The following is a 16,815-nucleotide window of genomic DNA, read 5'->3' on the forward strand; positions in this document are numbered from 1 at the left end:
CTCCTACTAGACTTTCTTCCTAACTTGGCCAAAGCCCCCTATTACTATACGACCAGGCGGGAGTCTGGTAGGTACTAGGAAAACATGCTGTTCAGCTCCGAGTGTAAACATGTTCAGCCATGTCTTCTCTTCTTTTATCACCATGAATAAACGAATACGATACATCACTCCCTATCATACGTTTCCATGTCATATCGTTGGTCCAGCGGGAGCAGTAGGGGCGTATGTGGGAGCAGATGACGTCATAGCCCGCCTGCCTAGCTCCATTGACGTAAAGATCGTCCCAGACTCGGGCATGTTCATGGACCTCCCGGACAAGGACGGGGTGTACTCGTTCAACACCTCCCAAACAATGGCCATAGAATTGCATAACGCGACTTGTAAGTCTATCAATCTTATTTTGGTTACTTTTTCTGTGTTTTACCTCCCCTTATGTGTTTGAAACGGTATTAAAGCATACATTATTCTTGTGTGACTGGCGCTATGCAAGTGAATCATGTGTCCGCCTTGCATATTAATAGTTTCACAGTGTATTTTTGCCAAGGTATCGCAAGCTATAACTTATTTCATATAGAGCATAGTAACCCCTGCGAGCGTTCCAAATCACTTTGTTTGTGATTCCGTAAGTCGACTCCAAGTCTAGTCAGTAAAGCAGGTCAGTGTGTTTACATCACGACTAACATGACTAAGGATGGCGCAACCACTTTATATTCAATACCAACAAATGACATTTCCAGCGTCTGCCAATAACGCATGTCGGGAAGCTCGTCCCCAGGATGAAGTGTGGCAGTGCGCCTATCCAGAAAACCTCGTTCCCTACGAGCCCGTACCGCTCTTCATGCTGAACTACCTGTACGACGTGTACGCGCTGAAGTTCATCCTCGGAACAACCTGCTATCCCGACCAGTGTCAGGGGAAAGACTTGGCCGCTGTGCAGAACTATAGGACGTCTCTGTTAAAGGTTGATATAGATATAGCATTCTTCTTATTTTGTATCAGCCGGATGTATTCCAAGGAGGTTGAAAAAGAATTCCTTTTCAACCTCCTTGATGTATTCCAAATCTTTCGCTTTGCTAATAAGCAAACCTTTCTATTTTGTTGAAGGTATTATATAAATCTAGATCGGTGTCCAAAGATGCGTCAACTATAAAAGGGAAACTAAGAGCGTTTAGTTTGTTGTACGACAACATGAAAAGCAGCTAGAGAAACGTTTTAAGGGCCAAATGAGACATAAGACTAAAAGTAAAAATGTAAAATCTTTCCCTTGCCAGGTCGCTCATACGGAGCTCCGTGAACAAGATGGCGCCTTCCTCATCACGTGCTTTTCCCACGGTCTCGCCGGTATTGACGTAGTCTGGACAGAGTTCACGGTCAACAACAGGACGGTCCGACAGGCTGTGGGTGACTGGTACTTCGGCAGGACTGCCGACAACGTCCATGTCGACACGGACCCAGAGATGAACCCTGTGTGCAGAAAAAAATGAGTGATGACACGGAGAATTAGAATCGTTGATTCCTTGTATTTCAACCTCCTTGCTTGTATACAATTGATCTGTGACTACGCTCTAAGCTATGCACATACTAAACAATAACTCTTTTTTAAAGCTTTTGTTCTCGGTTTTCAGCCATGTGTCTTGCCACCGTTGACAATTGGTGATCCCTGACACTCCTCCCAACTCTATGAAAAGCGGCCCTGATGGCAATATCGAGTTTAGGTAAAGGCACAAACAAACAATTGAAAATAGAGTACATGTATTAGATAACTAGTATTTCGGATCAGAGCATCTAATCAATATCTATGATTTTTTTACTTGAAGAAGCAATAACGTGAGGTAGAAATGTGCAATAAACTTTGGATTAGCGGTCCAGTCCAATCTGGCAACGCACCGTCCAAAACTGCCATCTAGCGGTTCACACGAAAACGTCACCATGCATACTCATGCAGTGATGAGTGATATCAATACTGTGTTACTAATTTGTAACTGTGATATCGTTTGAACATTTGCAGTCAAATAACATCAGATTGTGTACTGCCAATGCATTGTAATCTTTCTTCGGCAGCCACAGACGTGCACTTGCAACCAAGGCCTGTATGATGCAGTTCGCAAATTGAACGCATCGTGACGCTGCGTATACATCTAAAACCACGCCTTACGTTCTTGTTTAGGGTCGCTTGTTTACAAACTGCTAGTCAATAACATCACTGAAGTTCCATCCACCCTTCCCAGATATCATAGTAACATGGAGGTTGCGTTCGCTCATTCAGAAACTATTCCAACCTCGCAAACATTTTTCTGTCACAGTCTCCTGTTTTGCGGACGACTTTATCTAAATTTAGGTCAGATGCCAGAAATATTGTACCGATCGCCCGACATTTCAGACGGTTTAATTCGGTTGTTTCGCTTATACTGTCGGTCCCAAAATGGTGCGAAGTTGTCATGAACCCATTGGTGGCCATGTGCGACGTTTTCCCGATTTCTTCTCCTGAAAATGAAACAGATAAAAAAAAAACATTCCACTTTAACACCTACGTACTACTATCATCGGTGGGCAGCCAAGCACGGGGTGTAGTGTTCGCACGCAGGTGCATTTTAACGAGAATATCGACATAGAATACCGTGGGCACCTCTACGCGAAAGTATGGTGTTACCTCTAGTTAAATTTCCCTTCCGCTCTAGGTTACAAACTTCAAGAACACAAACCTTCACGCGTAACAAGATCCGGCATAAATCAATGAAAACGATTTGTTGGTTTGACATCCAGGTCGTTTTCGCAGGCTTTTACGAAAGTCCAATATTTGTCGTAGGAAGAAAGAAATGACCGTTAAAAAATGGCGCGTGTCGGAAAATGTCCTTACAGTGACTCATTTGCCTTGAAGAGGAAGCGCCGATGTTTCCTTGGAAATGATAGAAAAGGCAAGATTGAAAATTTTGTGTCGTTTTGGATTAAAGGAAAGAGCAGTCCATCCGTAGAATACGTTCAGCTACAAAAAAAATGATTCCGTGTTGATCACTTGGACTATCGGTCCAGTTCCTGAAAGGGCCTGAGAAACAATATCTACCCTATGCCCTATCAAATGCGCATCAATGACGTCATTTGGTGCGTATTCTTTTTTGCCATATTCAATTCTGATTACAAACCGACGTCTGGTGTTTAGGTTTCTTCCTTATAGCAAGGTCCTTAGGGTTTCTGATTGAAACCTCCTTGTTTGTAAAAATGATGCGTGCTTGTCCTATATTGGCTATAAATTTTCGTCCAACCCAGTTGTGACGAGAGAAAACTAATACAGTGTATGACAAATAGGAGGACTTGGCTCAGGTGCGTTCATAAACAGTTAGATTTGTCAACATTTGTGCTGCTATTTTTTTTACCTTCCTCGCCTTCACGTTCTTGACATACACAGTAGAGAACGCATGCGTTCTACGACGAACATGTCTGCCGTGTTTCCTTTATACTATATATAGTAAAAACTCGGAGAGGTTAGGCGGAGTGAGTGTTGTCTGTGATTTGTACACCCACATGACCCGGTGTCAGGGCGGGAAGCCTGAGAGAAAATCTAATATTTGTCAGACGACAGTTTTCTGGAGGGTGCAACATGGCGGTGGCGCTTTTCATGTCCAGGATCGCACCCGGACATTCGCGCCATAACGTCAGAAATTTACCTCTATCTGTGCTCACACGACAGCAAATGTCGTAAAAGAATAATGTACTTGAATAAACGAAGACATTGTATGCTATGGTACGTACAGAAGTGTACACAGAGAGGGGGGCACAAATCAAGTTGAGACAGGACTTGAATTTGGGAGTTTTCTCTTCCGCTGAGCTCATGCTAAACCTCCTCAAATATAACGTTACGTCACGTAAATTACAGGCTACGCTAATTTAACGCTCAACCCCATAAAATATCTTAAACATTTGATGTTGGAGCACACATCTTTACGTCATTGCTGGACCTCATCAGCAGTAATGCATACACATCGCTCATAGATGGAATATTCCGACGTCCGTGCCTGCTACCCTCCCTCATTTCAAAGATGCTTTCCGAACATTTCACCGTAGTATGGAAGACTCTAGTTTCCATAGATGGTGTCGGCGCCAAACGGGTGCGAAGTTGTCCTGAACCCATTGGTGGCCATGTGTGACGTTCTCCCGGCTTCTTCTCTTGAAATCGAGACATTTTCCTGACACCTATGTACTACTATCATCGTCAGATATCCGAGAAAGGTATATAGTGTTGCCTTTGCAGGTGCATGTTACTACAGACAAGTGATAACGAAAACACAGCCCTAAAGACACTTTTAAAAAGTGTGTTGTAGAATCTACTGATAACCGTCACATCCCACTCTAAAACATTCACATCTTTCTCACACAAAAACATTTTAAAATTGAGCTCGCTGTAAGAGCACTTCCCCAACCAGATAGCGACATGACTCAGAACTCGGACACCGCCATCCGTTTTCGCGCCTTTTTGCGAAAGTTCAATATTTGGCCAGGAGAAAGTGTCGGTAACTTGGGACCTGGTTTAGCAACACTTTCATCTCTCAGAATTGGACGGGTCAACACTGTTTCCATGGTAACGTCATGGCGGGAGGGTAGGGCTCGGGTTCCTGTATCGTCTGATTCTCGAGCTGACTGCTACACACTTTTATTTCTGTCCTCTGCAAATATATGACGTTATTTTGTACCATTACTATGAGGTCAGAGGTCAAAATATTGACAACATAGGATTGTCGGGTACTCTCTCCAAGCAGACGTTTGTGGGGAAGATAGTGACATTCTTTTCATATGGCCAGTTTTCTGCTTGCCGACAGGTAGAAAACGGGGCATACGCTAAGAATATCACAATCATCCCCACCAACCTCTGCTTGGAAATCAATTTAGGAAATCAGAGTATATATTACATCAGCAAAATACTGTCCTCTAAACGCGATAGTACATACCATGTAACGTTGTTATATGAAATGATATTAAAATCCATTTCAGTGTTGTTGATGTTTTTCACTGCGAAAGTTTTTGGTTTTGTAACATTTTAAAGCAATTCAAATTACCGCGTTCTCTATTCAGAACATTTTTTTTTGTCTTCAGAGAAACATAAAATTGCCTTTTTATTAAGTAAAAGCGTAAAGATCCTCTGACTGACGGAAGTTCTGTCCCATCTCTTCGGTCCAACTTTTATATTTCAGATGTCAGACAACAAAACCCGATTTTCTGTAAGACATCCAGGATAACTTGAATAGAAGGCCTCTTGTGCAGGAAAAGGCTAAGGGGATTCCCATGGTGAGAGGGGGAGGGGGTACTAGTACCTAGGAGGAAGGAGGGGGTGGGGAAGTCGATGGGGTGGAACCAACTCCCAGCGCATGCTGACATCTATTATCGAGACCCTACCTATGCAGTAGGAGTATCCTGGCGAATGTGTGTCCAAAGTGACCACCCCTGTGCCATGGTGCGGAATGGACGTGAGAAAAATAGTTTCTAGCTTGGTGGTATTTCAAGGCACAGTGTGGGACAGGAATTCGGATTCACCATAGTCGTTCTACGGCGGCTGGTGAATAATCCCTATGATAGTTCTCTTACGTATAAACGGTCCTTTAGGTAGACTAGATAGATAGGTAGCATGCCAGAGGAGTTAGTCAGTATGTTGCATTTATAGGCCGGTTAACTTGGCATATTATATATCTATTTGGTCCATTTCTAACGCTTCACGGAGTAGTAGGAGACTAGGTCCATCCTTTATCAACCTCCTTGGTCCATCCACCGTTACCTGACAGTTTGATAATATTGTTATTTTGAATACCACAACATTGGCAATATCCCAGATTCAACTGCAGTTCGCACACAAACACGATGTGTGGTCTAGCATTACCATTATTTTTTTCTGCTCCCTGGTTTCTGCTCTCAACTTGAAGTAGTCTTCTTTTCATGTTATTTTGACAATTCATTCAGAAGACCAGACCAGAAAGTACAATAAATCATTTTGATACATCTTTAGGAAGATACTGACTATGCGGTTGCCCTCCATCCACAAAAATACGGAGTCTACATCTATAATTCTCAGAATGATTGACATCTCTGATTTATCACATCAAAACTAGATATCACACAACTGAGATATACTAACGCCAGAGCGGTAAGCGTGCACACGGGATTTGAAAAGTGGGAACCGCAAACTTCACAAGAGCGGGACAATTTTACTTCAGCTGATTATCCGGCACTTGACATTTTATTGTTGCTTTGTTGTGCGCAATAAAGACCACAATAGCGACAATATCTCGACTTCCTGAGAACTGTTTGTAAACAAACAAGGAGGCCGGCATGACAGGGCCGTGAAAGTGCATCATGTACGTTGGTAGTTTTGTTGGAGATGATTAAAACACACAGCTGTTAAGATTGGAGGCTACTTGTAACGTCCACAGAAGTGTGGAGACGGGAAAAGCGGCAGGAGAAGTTGTGGTGTTCCTTTGATTTGTCAGGAGGGTGACAAGTGCGAAGTTTCTCACAGCCGGGTCCGATTCACCGCGGGACCGGCTAATGAGAACGGCCAAGTCCAGATGACTGGCACTTTGCCGTCAACTAGCCGCGACAAAGTGACAGGATGACAGGGACATGCATGACAAAGGGTCGTACAACCGACAAAGGGACGGTAATGACAGGGACCTTAGGATTTAAGGGGCGCCAAAAAACAGAAAATTTCATTACATTATTTATAACAGTTACAGCTTCTTTGATGCATATAAATGATGATTATGTAAAATCGCAACTTTCGTGTCATTTGTTGCTGTGAAATGCAGCGACATATATTTGCATGTACGTTATGAGGGATTACCGTTTTTTTACGAGAAAATTGAAAAGCTCCTTGGTCAGATCAAGGAGCTTTTATCAGGGTCAGATCAAGGAGGTTCAACCTCCTTGTGTTCACCAATCAGTAGTAGCAGAGTTCCGGTAGGGGGCGCGGTTTGAGTTAGCGGCCACACTGCGGGCATCCCCGCGCATACATTAGCAGCCGGCAGGTCACAAAGGCGAACCTGTGCCTCCCCGTCGTTATCTTCATTCATACACACAGTGCATAAATACCGCTGCAGTGCTAATTCTTCCACCCAGTCTCTCCTTCGTGAGAACGTGACAGTTTTCTCGACTCTCCGAAACTTTTTTTCCGAGAACGTACGCCCGGAGACCAGCGTCAACAACGAGATGAGTTCTGCGGAAACGATGAAGCAGCCTACCGCGGCGTCGCCGGACCAGTTCTCGGTTAGCCACCTCCTGAGCGCCGTGGAGAGCGAGATCTCGGCGGGGTCGGAGAAGGGAGACCCGACCGAGCGGGACCTGAAGATTACCCTGGAGGAAAAACCGTTATGGGACAAGTTCAACGCCCTGACTAACGAAATGATCGTCACCAAGAACGGAAGGTACAACATATTGCTTTAATTCCGTCTATCACTTATCAAGTTCTCGATATCTTGATATTTCCTTGTTGTTCTCTGTGGGGTTTATGGCTCAAGCAGGTCATCGGTGTAAAGTGCGAATCATCATATCTAACACCTGGATGAGATTTTCTACCACAAAATACATGTTCACAACAATATGTGATGTAGTCGTGTTATGCCACTGACACATACATTTACGATACAATCATACATGTACAATATGGTGGGTATATGAAACCCACCAGAAATCTAGCGATATGGAAAATACACTATGCCATAACGGTTGTAATATGTTATTGTTTAATTGTCCCCCCACAGACGCATGTTCCCCGTGCTGAAGGTGAACGTGTCCGGACTGGACCCTAACGCCATGTACTCCTTCCTGCTGGACTTCACGGCCGCCGACAACCACCGCTGGAAGTACGTGAACGGCGAGTGGGTTCCCGGCGGCAAGCCCGAGCCGTCCGTGCCGAGCTGCGTCTACATCCACCCCGACTCGCCCAACTTCGGCGCGCACTGGATGAAATCACCTGTGTCCTTCAGCAAGGTCAAACTCACCAACAAACTCAACGGTGGAGGACAGGTAAGCCAGGAGAATTCTGTTCTTTTAACCCAACTTTGCCGCTTCGTAAAATGATAGTATACCCAGTTTGATCTTGGTTTGAAGGCTACCGTCTGTCCTAGCTGTCACGCAACGATTGCAAGGAAAAACGTTATGTCCAGCGTTGGATTTCGTCACAGAAAAACAACTCTGTACATTACGTTTTTCCTTACGATTGTTGCCCCAGCTACCGTCTAGCCCAAAACTATTTTTAAAAAACTATCGTACGGTATAGGCCCTAGCCTGGTTTAACACCAAACCCCAGCCCGATCTCAAGTATCTATCGTGAAAGATATTTGATGTTGGGGTATGGTATGGCAATGGTATCCAGGCTATATAGGCCCAGAAATATCAACCAAAATTATGTTCGACTGGATACAAGTACAAACCCGAACAATGAAACTCCACAATCGTTGCGGACAGGTAAAGCATTTATAATCCTATCCTTTCAACTGCACTTCCCTTGCCTAGTCTACACGTTGACACAGTATATCCCCTGTTTTAACTGTTTATCCCCGAGTCTAACCTAATCATTCGGCCCAACCTCTCACAACGATATTGTGTACCAATTAGTGTGGGATGTTGTTGTGAGTTTTGCGGGACGTGCAGTATTGTGTTCGGCACGTGGCGACACGTTTTCTGATGTTATTATCATAATTGTGTTACCTGTCAGAGTCTACCTGTTACCTCGCCTGCCCCATTACACATGATTAAACATGAACACTTCATTACACCCATTGTGGACGCATTAAAAGTATGCATGTGTATGTACATTGTTACGGCAGTGTTACCACTACTAATGGGTGTAGGTACGAAATACTAGAAGCCTGAAAGTAAACGCATTACATTGCCAGTATCAAAAATTCAAAGATAGTGATATGAGAATATGTAAAAAAAAAAATTCCTAGTGGAAGACGAATCTACCCACTTTTAAAAGTTTTTCAAAAATTACTTTGATAGTAGAATTCGAATGTTCTCTGTAATGCCCTAATGGTTTGGAAGTACGTTTCTGTAAACAATCGGCTTCCTTTATTATAGTTAAAGAACAACTTTAGCTAGGGATGAAATGATTCTCGTCTTTTAAAGACCAACGTAACATTTACAAATCATCTTTAACATATGCAGTTTGATATACTACTACTACTGAGTACTGAGTATCGCCCCTTTTCAATGCATACTACAAAATACTTTGATCTACGTTGCTTGGGTTTGGTTAATTTTCTGAAAATATCAGTGAATTTTCGATCACGAATCTAGCTCTTAACAGGTACATAACAGGGGTTACAGGTATTGTAACAAAATGAGAATGAAAATGTGATATCATCACACGGTTTCTAACCCGTTGCTTGTCTGTGTTTGCCAGCAGATCATGCTGAACAGTCTACACAAGTACGAGCCCAGACTGCACATCATCAAGGTAGGCGGGCCGGATAACCAGCGCATGGTCAGCACGCACACCTTCCCGGAGACACAGTTCATAGCAGTTACGGCGTACCAGAATGAAGAGGTGAGAACGTCAATATTTTTTTCTTAATTTACTTTCGGACAGACTTTTTGTTTTCCATGTAGAAATAAATTATATCTATTTGCACGTTGATGCTAACTATTACATGAGAGAATATAATTTACTTACTAGGTAAACAATGATTAGAGAAACAGATCTATAACAGCTAAAGCTACGCTTCTCTGAAACAGGTGTATTTGAATTCACGTATTTTTTGTTGGGTAACGTTGTCTAAGGTTGTAGTAGTATCCATATTGTCATTATATATATATATATATATATATATATATATATACAACTAGATTAGTTCGTCTTTTTCTTACTGTTTAGATTGTGTACATTCTGCACATCAGAACAGAAGTCTTTTTTTTTAGAATTTATGCTTAAATTGCTTTCTTTGCTTCTTCTCAGATCACAGCTCTGAAGATCAAGTATAACCCTTTCGCCAAGGCTTTCTTGGACGCAAAAGAAAGGTAAATGTACTGAAACCAATCACATTTGCATCGTTATAATTTAGAATGACTCTTTTTATTTTAAGGTAATAATTTGTGTGTATAATAACGGATATGCTCCTTGATATAATACCTACACGTGTGGAGTTATGACAAACATCCCCTTCTAGATTATTTATCTTTTATGTATGTTGACAGAAGTGATGGGAAGGACGGAATGGAAGATTTGCAAGATCAACCACAATATTCTCAACGTAAGTGTGCTTTACTAGTGTCTACCAATAAGTCAGACACGTTTAATTTTTTTGTATATCAAACTGCTGTACCCATCTGACTTTATAGCTTTTTATAAACAAAACAGTAAAGACTAGACTCCAACTGGTCTAGTACAATAGGCAGCCAAACACCTCTGGTCTTTTTATGTTCAGTCCACAAAGTAGCGCACTGTTTTAAGAGCACAAGTAAAACGTCTCGTTCTATCTCTTCAGTCGGAGGCTGGTTCCTGCCGGGTACAGGCCCCATCTGCCCGCCGCCCAACCCTCACCAGTTCGCCCCGTCCCTCGGCCTGCCCAGCCACGGCTGTGACAGATACAGCACTCTGAGGAACCACCGCTCGGCGCCCTACCCGCACCCGTACCAGAGAAGCTCTCCTCCAAGTAAGTACATCATTTCTCAGAACATGTTGTTGGGTGTTTACTGACCAAGTTTATAATGTTTTGGGGCGCCAGTGCTCGACCAAATGGCATGCTGTCCTGCTTCCTATCGATTTAGTGCAATGCCGTTCTTGGCTAATGACTGGGAGTTTGTTTTACGAAGTTCTGGCATGTGTTTCAGTCTCACAGTCTCTTTGGCTAGCCTGGTTACCAAACCCCAGCCCGATCTCAAGTATCTATCGTGCAGCAACACGAAAGATATATCTTGAGGTTGGGGTATGGAATCCAGGCTATCTCTTTGGCTTGTCATTGGTGTTATCCAACATTTGATATGGCAAAAATGATGCCCCTCATTTCTATTCGACCCCCTATGCCCCTCATCAAGTTTTATTGAGTAAAAACGATAAACGTTTTGCAGGACAAGTTAGTGATGAAGAAAGGTCGCTATTTTTATATCATTAAATGTCGAGGTTTATGATTTTTTTTAACTGTTCACTGTAAGTGCCAAAAGCCAGCTCACATACTATAGCAAAATTGTTTCAACTTTTAACAATTCAAGGTGTCCGGACTCCGGAAAATCATCCATACAACTCTCAGAACCATTGCAAACTTTAGAGACCTTCCAAAATGATGTGCATTTATTCTTTTGTAATTATCCTGACGAAAGGTGGGTCCACATACTTGGAACCGATAGGAAGTGCCATGATTTAGTACGAGCGGGCCGACCCACTACTCAAGCACTAAACGTCAGCAGAAAGGGTCCTTTAATAACGGTCATTTGGTCCGATATAGACACAACAAATTACCAGGTACATTAAAGGAGGCTGGGCACCATTCAGTCCTGGAGACGTCTGCCCAATTCCCATCATTCCGTCTTTTGTCTTTCCCGACTCGGCCCTTAGCTAACGAGGAAGCAATGGTGATGGTCCTTATACACGGCGACAGGCCCGGATTGTTTCTGTGATTGACAATTCTGTGGTTTTGGAAATAACTTTGATGATTCGTGGGAAAGGAGGGACATTCCTTGTTCTGGTGCCTTGGTGGTCTTGTACTATGACGTCATGTATCCGCCCTAAAATTGTCGTCTGATAAAGGTTCGATCTTTATCTGTTAATAGATGGTTGCTTATCTATGTTTTAAAACTAATTTTTCGTGTTTTTTTTTTACCTCTTGTTAGCTAACTACGGACACGACACGGCGGCCAGCCTTCCCATGATGCCGACGCACGACAACTGGTCGGGCCTGCCGGTCTCCACCCACAACATGCTGTCCATGTCAGCCATGCCTCACACCACCACATCCACGCACGCGCAGTACCCCAACCTCTGGTCCGTCTCTAACAACAACCTGACGCCCACCACGCATGCGCAGACGCACATGTCCGGCACCATGGGCACGGGGCTGCCGCACCAGTTCCTGAGGACCACCGCGCCTGCGCCCTACCATTCCATCCCCACCTGCACGGTACCGACCACGGCGTCCAGCTCTCCGGTGTACCACGACTCGCACGAGGTGTCTTCCACGGACAGCGGGTACGGGCACTCCACTACCCCACCCGCCCCGCAGACAAGGATAACCTCAAACAACTGGAGCCCTATGACTCCACCATCGCTCTAAATATAATATCCTACCAACAAAAGTGGAAAAAACATTGTACAAATTCAAAATAAGCTTTATTTTAGTTGTATAGAATGCGTGCTCTCTTGCTTTATCTTGCCAAAGATACCAAAGAACCGAAAGTTTGAGCATAACCTTTGTATATTTAAGACCCTGAGCAATGTCTTTCCTCAGGTAGCTTGTGGTAAAAATGCTAACAGACAGATTGTATTACGTGTATATACTTATACCAAAGCTGTGGTCTGAAATTATATACTAGCTTTTGTTGCATACCGTAGATTTTATCAGAGATACGTATTTTTGCAAGAGACATTTGTATTTAAAGAAAGCCCAAGAGCATTACTTATTTATTGATATTTTTTATCCTCGCTTCTTACATTATCTGTATATAGTTGTACAGTTTGGGTGACATTTTGCACTACCTTATTATCGGAAGTAGTAAATTACCGCTGCTCGCCTGACCAACTCGTCAACCTGTTACTTACCTGGATTACCCTTAATTGTGCAGACAAACAGATAGCAAGCCAGCACTTAAGGCACGTGTTAAATCACCTGCCGGCTATTTGAACTTTTAAGCCACTCCATAAGAGGTGATTCACACCAATACGCGAGACACCTCCGATAAAAGGTGCCACAACCTGCTTTTACACCCTGCACCAAGAGAAAAACTTCCGACACTTTTGTATTTCTGTATCAGCTTGGCGACAAGAACTTGCAAGAATTGCGGTGGGACAATCAGTGATTGTGTTGTACCTTTTGTAAACGTAGCTTTTCTACCTGTTGTCAGTAAAAAGGAGGGTTAATAAAGACGTATGTTGTGCGTTTGTTTGGGACAGAAAGAAGTGCCATAGTTTTGCCATGTTTGTGTAGTTTCTGCGGGCGGCGGTGTTTGCGATCTCTCGGCCCCCTCGCAGGTGCAGTGCTCACCCGACCCCTACTTCATATTTACACTTCGCGATAGGGTACAAAATACTGGCTTTGTTTGCCGATACTTCAATTCAAAGTAATTGGACTTTCAAGAATGAAGCGGGTCAAGTAGACATATCGGCACTGCTTCTAAACAAGGGGCACGAATTCGGGGGACATTTCTGAAGTAACTTGCGTTATTCCGTTGGCACGAAGTTTGAAGAGCGGGCTCAGCGACCAACCGTTCCCCCGGGGAATTTGAGCAATGCCCACAGGGGATTTTGTTGACAGCGACATACAATTGTATCGCACATACAAGAGATTAAGAGATAATCTGGTTGACACTAACCCTTGTTCGTTTAGGAATTGATAAAGTTTATTGCTCACACCTGGATGGTAAGGTGCGTGGGCCACTTGTGCAATACCAGATGTGGGCAAAAATACCTGCCCAAACCCCGGGAGGTACTCAAGCAGAGGTTAGGTTCCAGCTGGATATTGACTTTTTAAAACTAATTTTTTTTTTTATAATCGGGCTATCTAATTTCGGATGAGAGAAAACCTATAGATAGGAAGGTTAAACCAAAAACGTCAAAAACCAGACGGGGCTTAACCTATGCTTGGGAATACTAGGGATGTGCTCAAGTTTTCTGTAAACCTGATGCGGACATCTTAAAATTCTTTCCAGTCTTCAGAAGAAAAGGACACAAGTCTTGGGGGAATGGTAGCAGATGAGTGGCAAATTAGTTCTTGTATCGTAGTAACACATGAAAGATTTTTTTTATGAAATCTGGAAGCAGAACTGAACGACGACTACTAGTAATATGGTGTTGAAATGTCACTCCTATAAAGGAGGTTCTCTCCAATAAAGGAACTCCTTGTTTCTCCAGTACTAGTATTGCTCACTAAACGTTAGATTAAACTTGAACGAAATTCACTTCAACCAATCTTCGAGGAAACGTTACAAACGTCAAACTGTAGTCTGTTTTAGGGACAAAGGAATTCATCACGATTTCGATTCCCCAACTTTCCTACATTGACGGATGAACAGGAAAAAAAATCATAGAAGTTAGAACCCACAAATCATAAAGAAAGTGGGGGCCTTTTATCTCCATCTGATTAGAAAAATAAGCCAAACCCAACAGTTGAACTTGTCTAGATATACTAGTACGTGTAGCCAACACTAAAGTAATAGAAATGTTCTCTGTGCTTCTACCATATGTGATAATGAATAAATGATATCCAGGAAATATGGTTTAATTTCTACGTCCATGTACTTGCAATCAAAGTTCAGACACAACCTTGTAGATATTATTTAGATGGATTGCGTACTCCCCAAGACATTTGCACGATAGATGCATTCATTCATAGAAGCACAGAATGAATACGTGACCGAAGGATCTTCAATGTTTGTATTAAATGTCACTACGTGTATTGCATGTAGGGTCATAAGTTCACGGACATGTCCTCTCCATGTCCGCTCGCGGCGGTCCTTCCTCACACAGTCGTGCAAATGTCGTGACAAACTCGTCCCTTTGATATTCCCCGAACCAGCACGCAGTACGACATATGTCGGCACGACTTCACAAGTCCATGTGGAGCGTGGTTCACAATGGGCCGGACTTGTTCATGCATTATTACAAGGTGCGAGGCGGCTCATCCCTTTGTTCTATCATGTCCCTGCCTTCTCTCCATTGTTCTACCATTCGTGTCATTCGCACAAGTCTTTGCTATGCATAGGTGTAGATGTCCTCTCTAGAGACGTCAGACTTGATATTGACATCTCTGGTCGGTTTCCCAGGGGAGCATCTTTCTACACGGTTGATGTTCTAATCAATTAGCAGTGTCTAATTAAGTCCCCCGCTGCCTTCCGTGTACCCAGCTTCCTCGCTAATCGACTGTATATAAAAGAAGTTGTTTTTCACGATGATTCCCTGGGATAACCTTACAGACTCTAACGACGTACGGAGTTCGGGGGCCTTGATGACGTTTGCACACTGCTTTGTGTATGATTGACGTTTGTTTGACCTCGTTCGCACCTCCCGAGCGGGTCCGGGGTGGTGACAAACAAGCGTGGTCTCTGCAAGGTTTACCAACAACAGATGGGGAGTAGCGTACGTGGATAGTCTCCAAGCAGATCATAAGGTGGCATAAGATAGTATCAAAAGCTGGCAAAGGAGTGTAGCCAGCCTAGGAGTGTTCATTGCCCACTGAACACTCCTAGGCCGACTATATACTCCTTTATCATCTTTTTCCACTATAGGATCTGCTTGGAGATTATTACGTGGATAGTCATTGATATTTTTCGTGTACAAAATGGACAACGACACCTTATCTTTGTACAATATCTTTGGACTCTGTAACAACGAAAATAGACAACTTGAGGACACAAGCGACTATGGTTTTTCTTAATAAAGAAAAGAACTTTACCTTTGTCGTCTTTCTTAGAACATTAAGGGTGGCACATCCTAACATTATGATCTAATAGTAGCTTTCATTCTGAGCAAAGTATGAAATTGAGTAGAAACGTGATATTTACGAGTTTAACTTTCACCCAAATTTAAACTTCTTAATCACCAAATTAAGTTCAGTGGCTATAGTTTCACATGCTGGAGAAATGATTTATTATCGAAAATTTCAATCCACACATGAATTGTTTCTTCCTTATATCTGTTCTTATATATTTTTTTTAAAAGAAAGTAGCTCTCAAAGCCTCTCTCAAAATTTGCGTAAAAATATCAGTATCTTAGTACAGCCAGTCTTGAGAAAAGTTCTATGGTTATCTTATAATTATGGAGCTCAAACTTAAGTACTGTTTACGTATTGTGATCTACGTTCAAGTGGAGGGCGGTTGGTTTTAACAGTTTGATCATCACAAACTTTCACGGCCAAACTTCACCTCACTGAAACGCCCATTAGAAACGGTCGCACCTCACAGTTAAAATACTAAATACCGATCTACCAGAAACATGCCAAAACTTCCCGCTTTCTTCACAAGAGCATGTCGAACGTTACACCTTACCATGTATGGACTGTTAAAGAGTTCACGGCATATTCGTAAAATATCAAGAACGAATAGGAAACTATAGGGTCACATTTACATGTCTCAAACTCCTCGCATGCTCCAAGTTCAAGCTAGTGTAGGTGTATGAAAGATATACGGCATATGCAAGGGTCGCTTGCGCAAAGTTTTGATTTATCATCAGTACAAAAACACCATATTGTCGGAGATTATGTAGAAGACATTCTGAAACAAGTACATGGTTGTGCCCACCAACGCTCGGGCTTAGTCTCAGTGGATAAATAGCCACTGGCAAAAGTAGCGAGCTCAATTAACAGTGTCAATATTAACACAGGTGCGGACTGGTGGGAAGAAGGAGTAACACATGTTCATTCCCTTACATTGCAACGGTTTTCTCTTTTCAGCGCTGTGCTAGCACGCTATCAACCTCATGGAAAGATTGTTACCTTTTTTTCAAGTGCTTGAATGCGTCCAATGGCCTTTGCAGTGGAAACGTTTGTGTTGAAACTTAGGCGGATGATATAAAGCACAAAAATGAAAAGTTTAGTTCCACTCAAAATTGCACAAATATTTTGGATTCTGAGAATGTTGATGAAAATAGGCTAGGGCACTATAAATTGGACCAAATTACAACCATAGTAT

At 42.8% G+C, this 16,815-nt stretch overlaps 2 protein-coding genes across 4 annotated transcripts; both read left to right on the top strand.

Moving 5' to 3' along the window:
* Window positions 1-84: 84 nt before the first annotated feature.
* On the top strand, window positions 85-2,029 carry LOC118423060 (pectin acetylesterase 7-like). Its single transcript, XM_035830968.1, has 4 exons — window positions 85-103; window positions 207-380; window positions 738-961; window positions 1,272-2,029. The coding sequence occupies exons 1-4, from the start codon at window positions 85-87 to the stop codon at window positions 1,482-1,484; spliced, it is 630 nt and encodes a 209-aa protein (XP_035686861.1). The 3' UTR covers window positions 1,485-2,029.
* A 4,891-nt stretch (window positions 2,030-6,920) lies between these two features.
* On the top strand, window positions 6,921-13,089 carry LOC118423429 (T-box transcription factor T homolog 1). 3 transcript variants are annotated; one of them, XM_035831579.1, is made up of 7 exons: window positions 6,921-7,403; window positions 7,740-8,004; window positions 9,386-9,529; window positions 9,938-9,999; window positions 10,177-10,232; window positions 10,467-10,634; window positions 11,809-13,089. In XM_035831579.1, exons 1-7 carry the CDS (start codon window positions 7,189-7,191, stop codon window positions 12,246-12,248), a joined length of 1,350 nt encoding a protein of 449 aa, XP_035687472.1. In that variant the 5' UTR covers window positions 6,921-7,188; the 3' UTR covers window positions 12,249-13,089. The 3 variants fall into 3 exon arrangements, with proteins under 3 accessions (XP_035687472.1, XP_035687474.1, XP_035687473.1); XM_035831581.1 differs by having other exon boundaries at window positions 10,180-10,232; XM_035831580.1 differs by having other exon boundaries at window positions 6,995-7,403; window positions 9,389-9,529.
* The last annotated feature ends 3,726 nt before the right edge of the window (window positions 13,090-16,815 follow it).

Source organism: Branchiostoma floridae, chromosome 9 (assembly GCF_000003815.2).
Source record: "Branchiostoma floridae strain S238N-H82 chromosome 9, Bfl_VNyyK, whole genome shotgun sequence".
NCBI lineage: Eukaryota > Metazoa > Chordata > Leptocardii > Amphioxiformes > Branchiostomatidae > Branchiostoma > Branchiostoma floridae.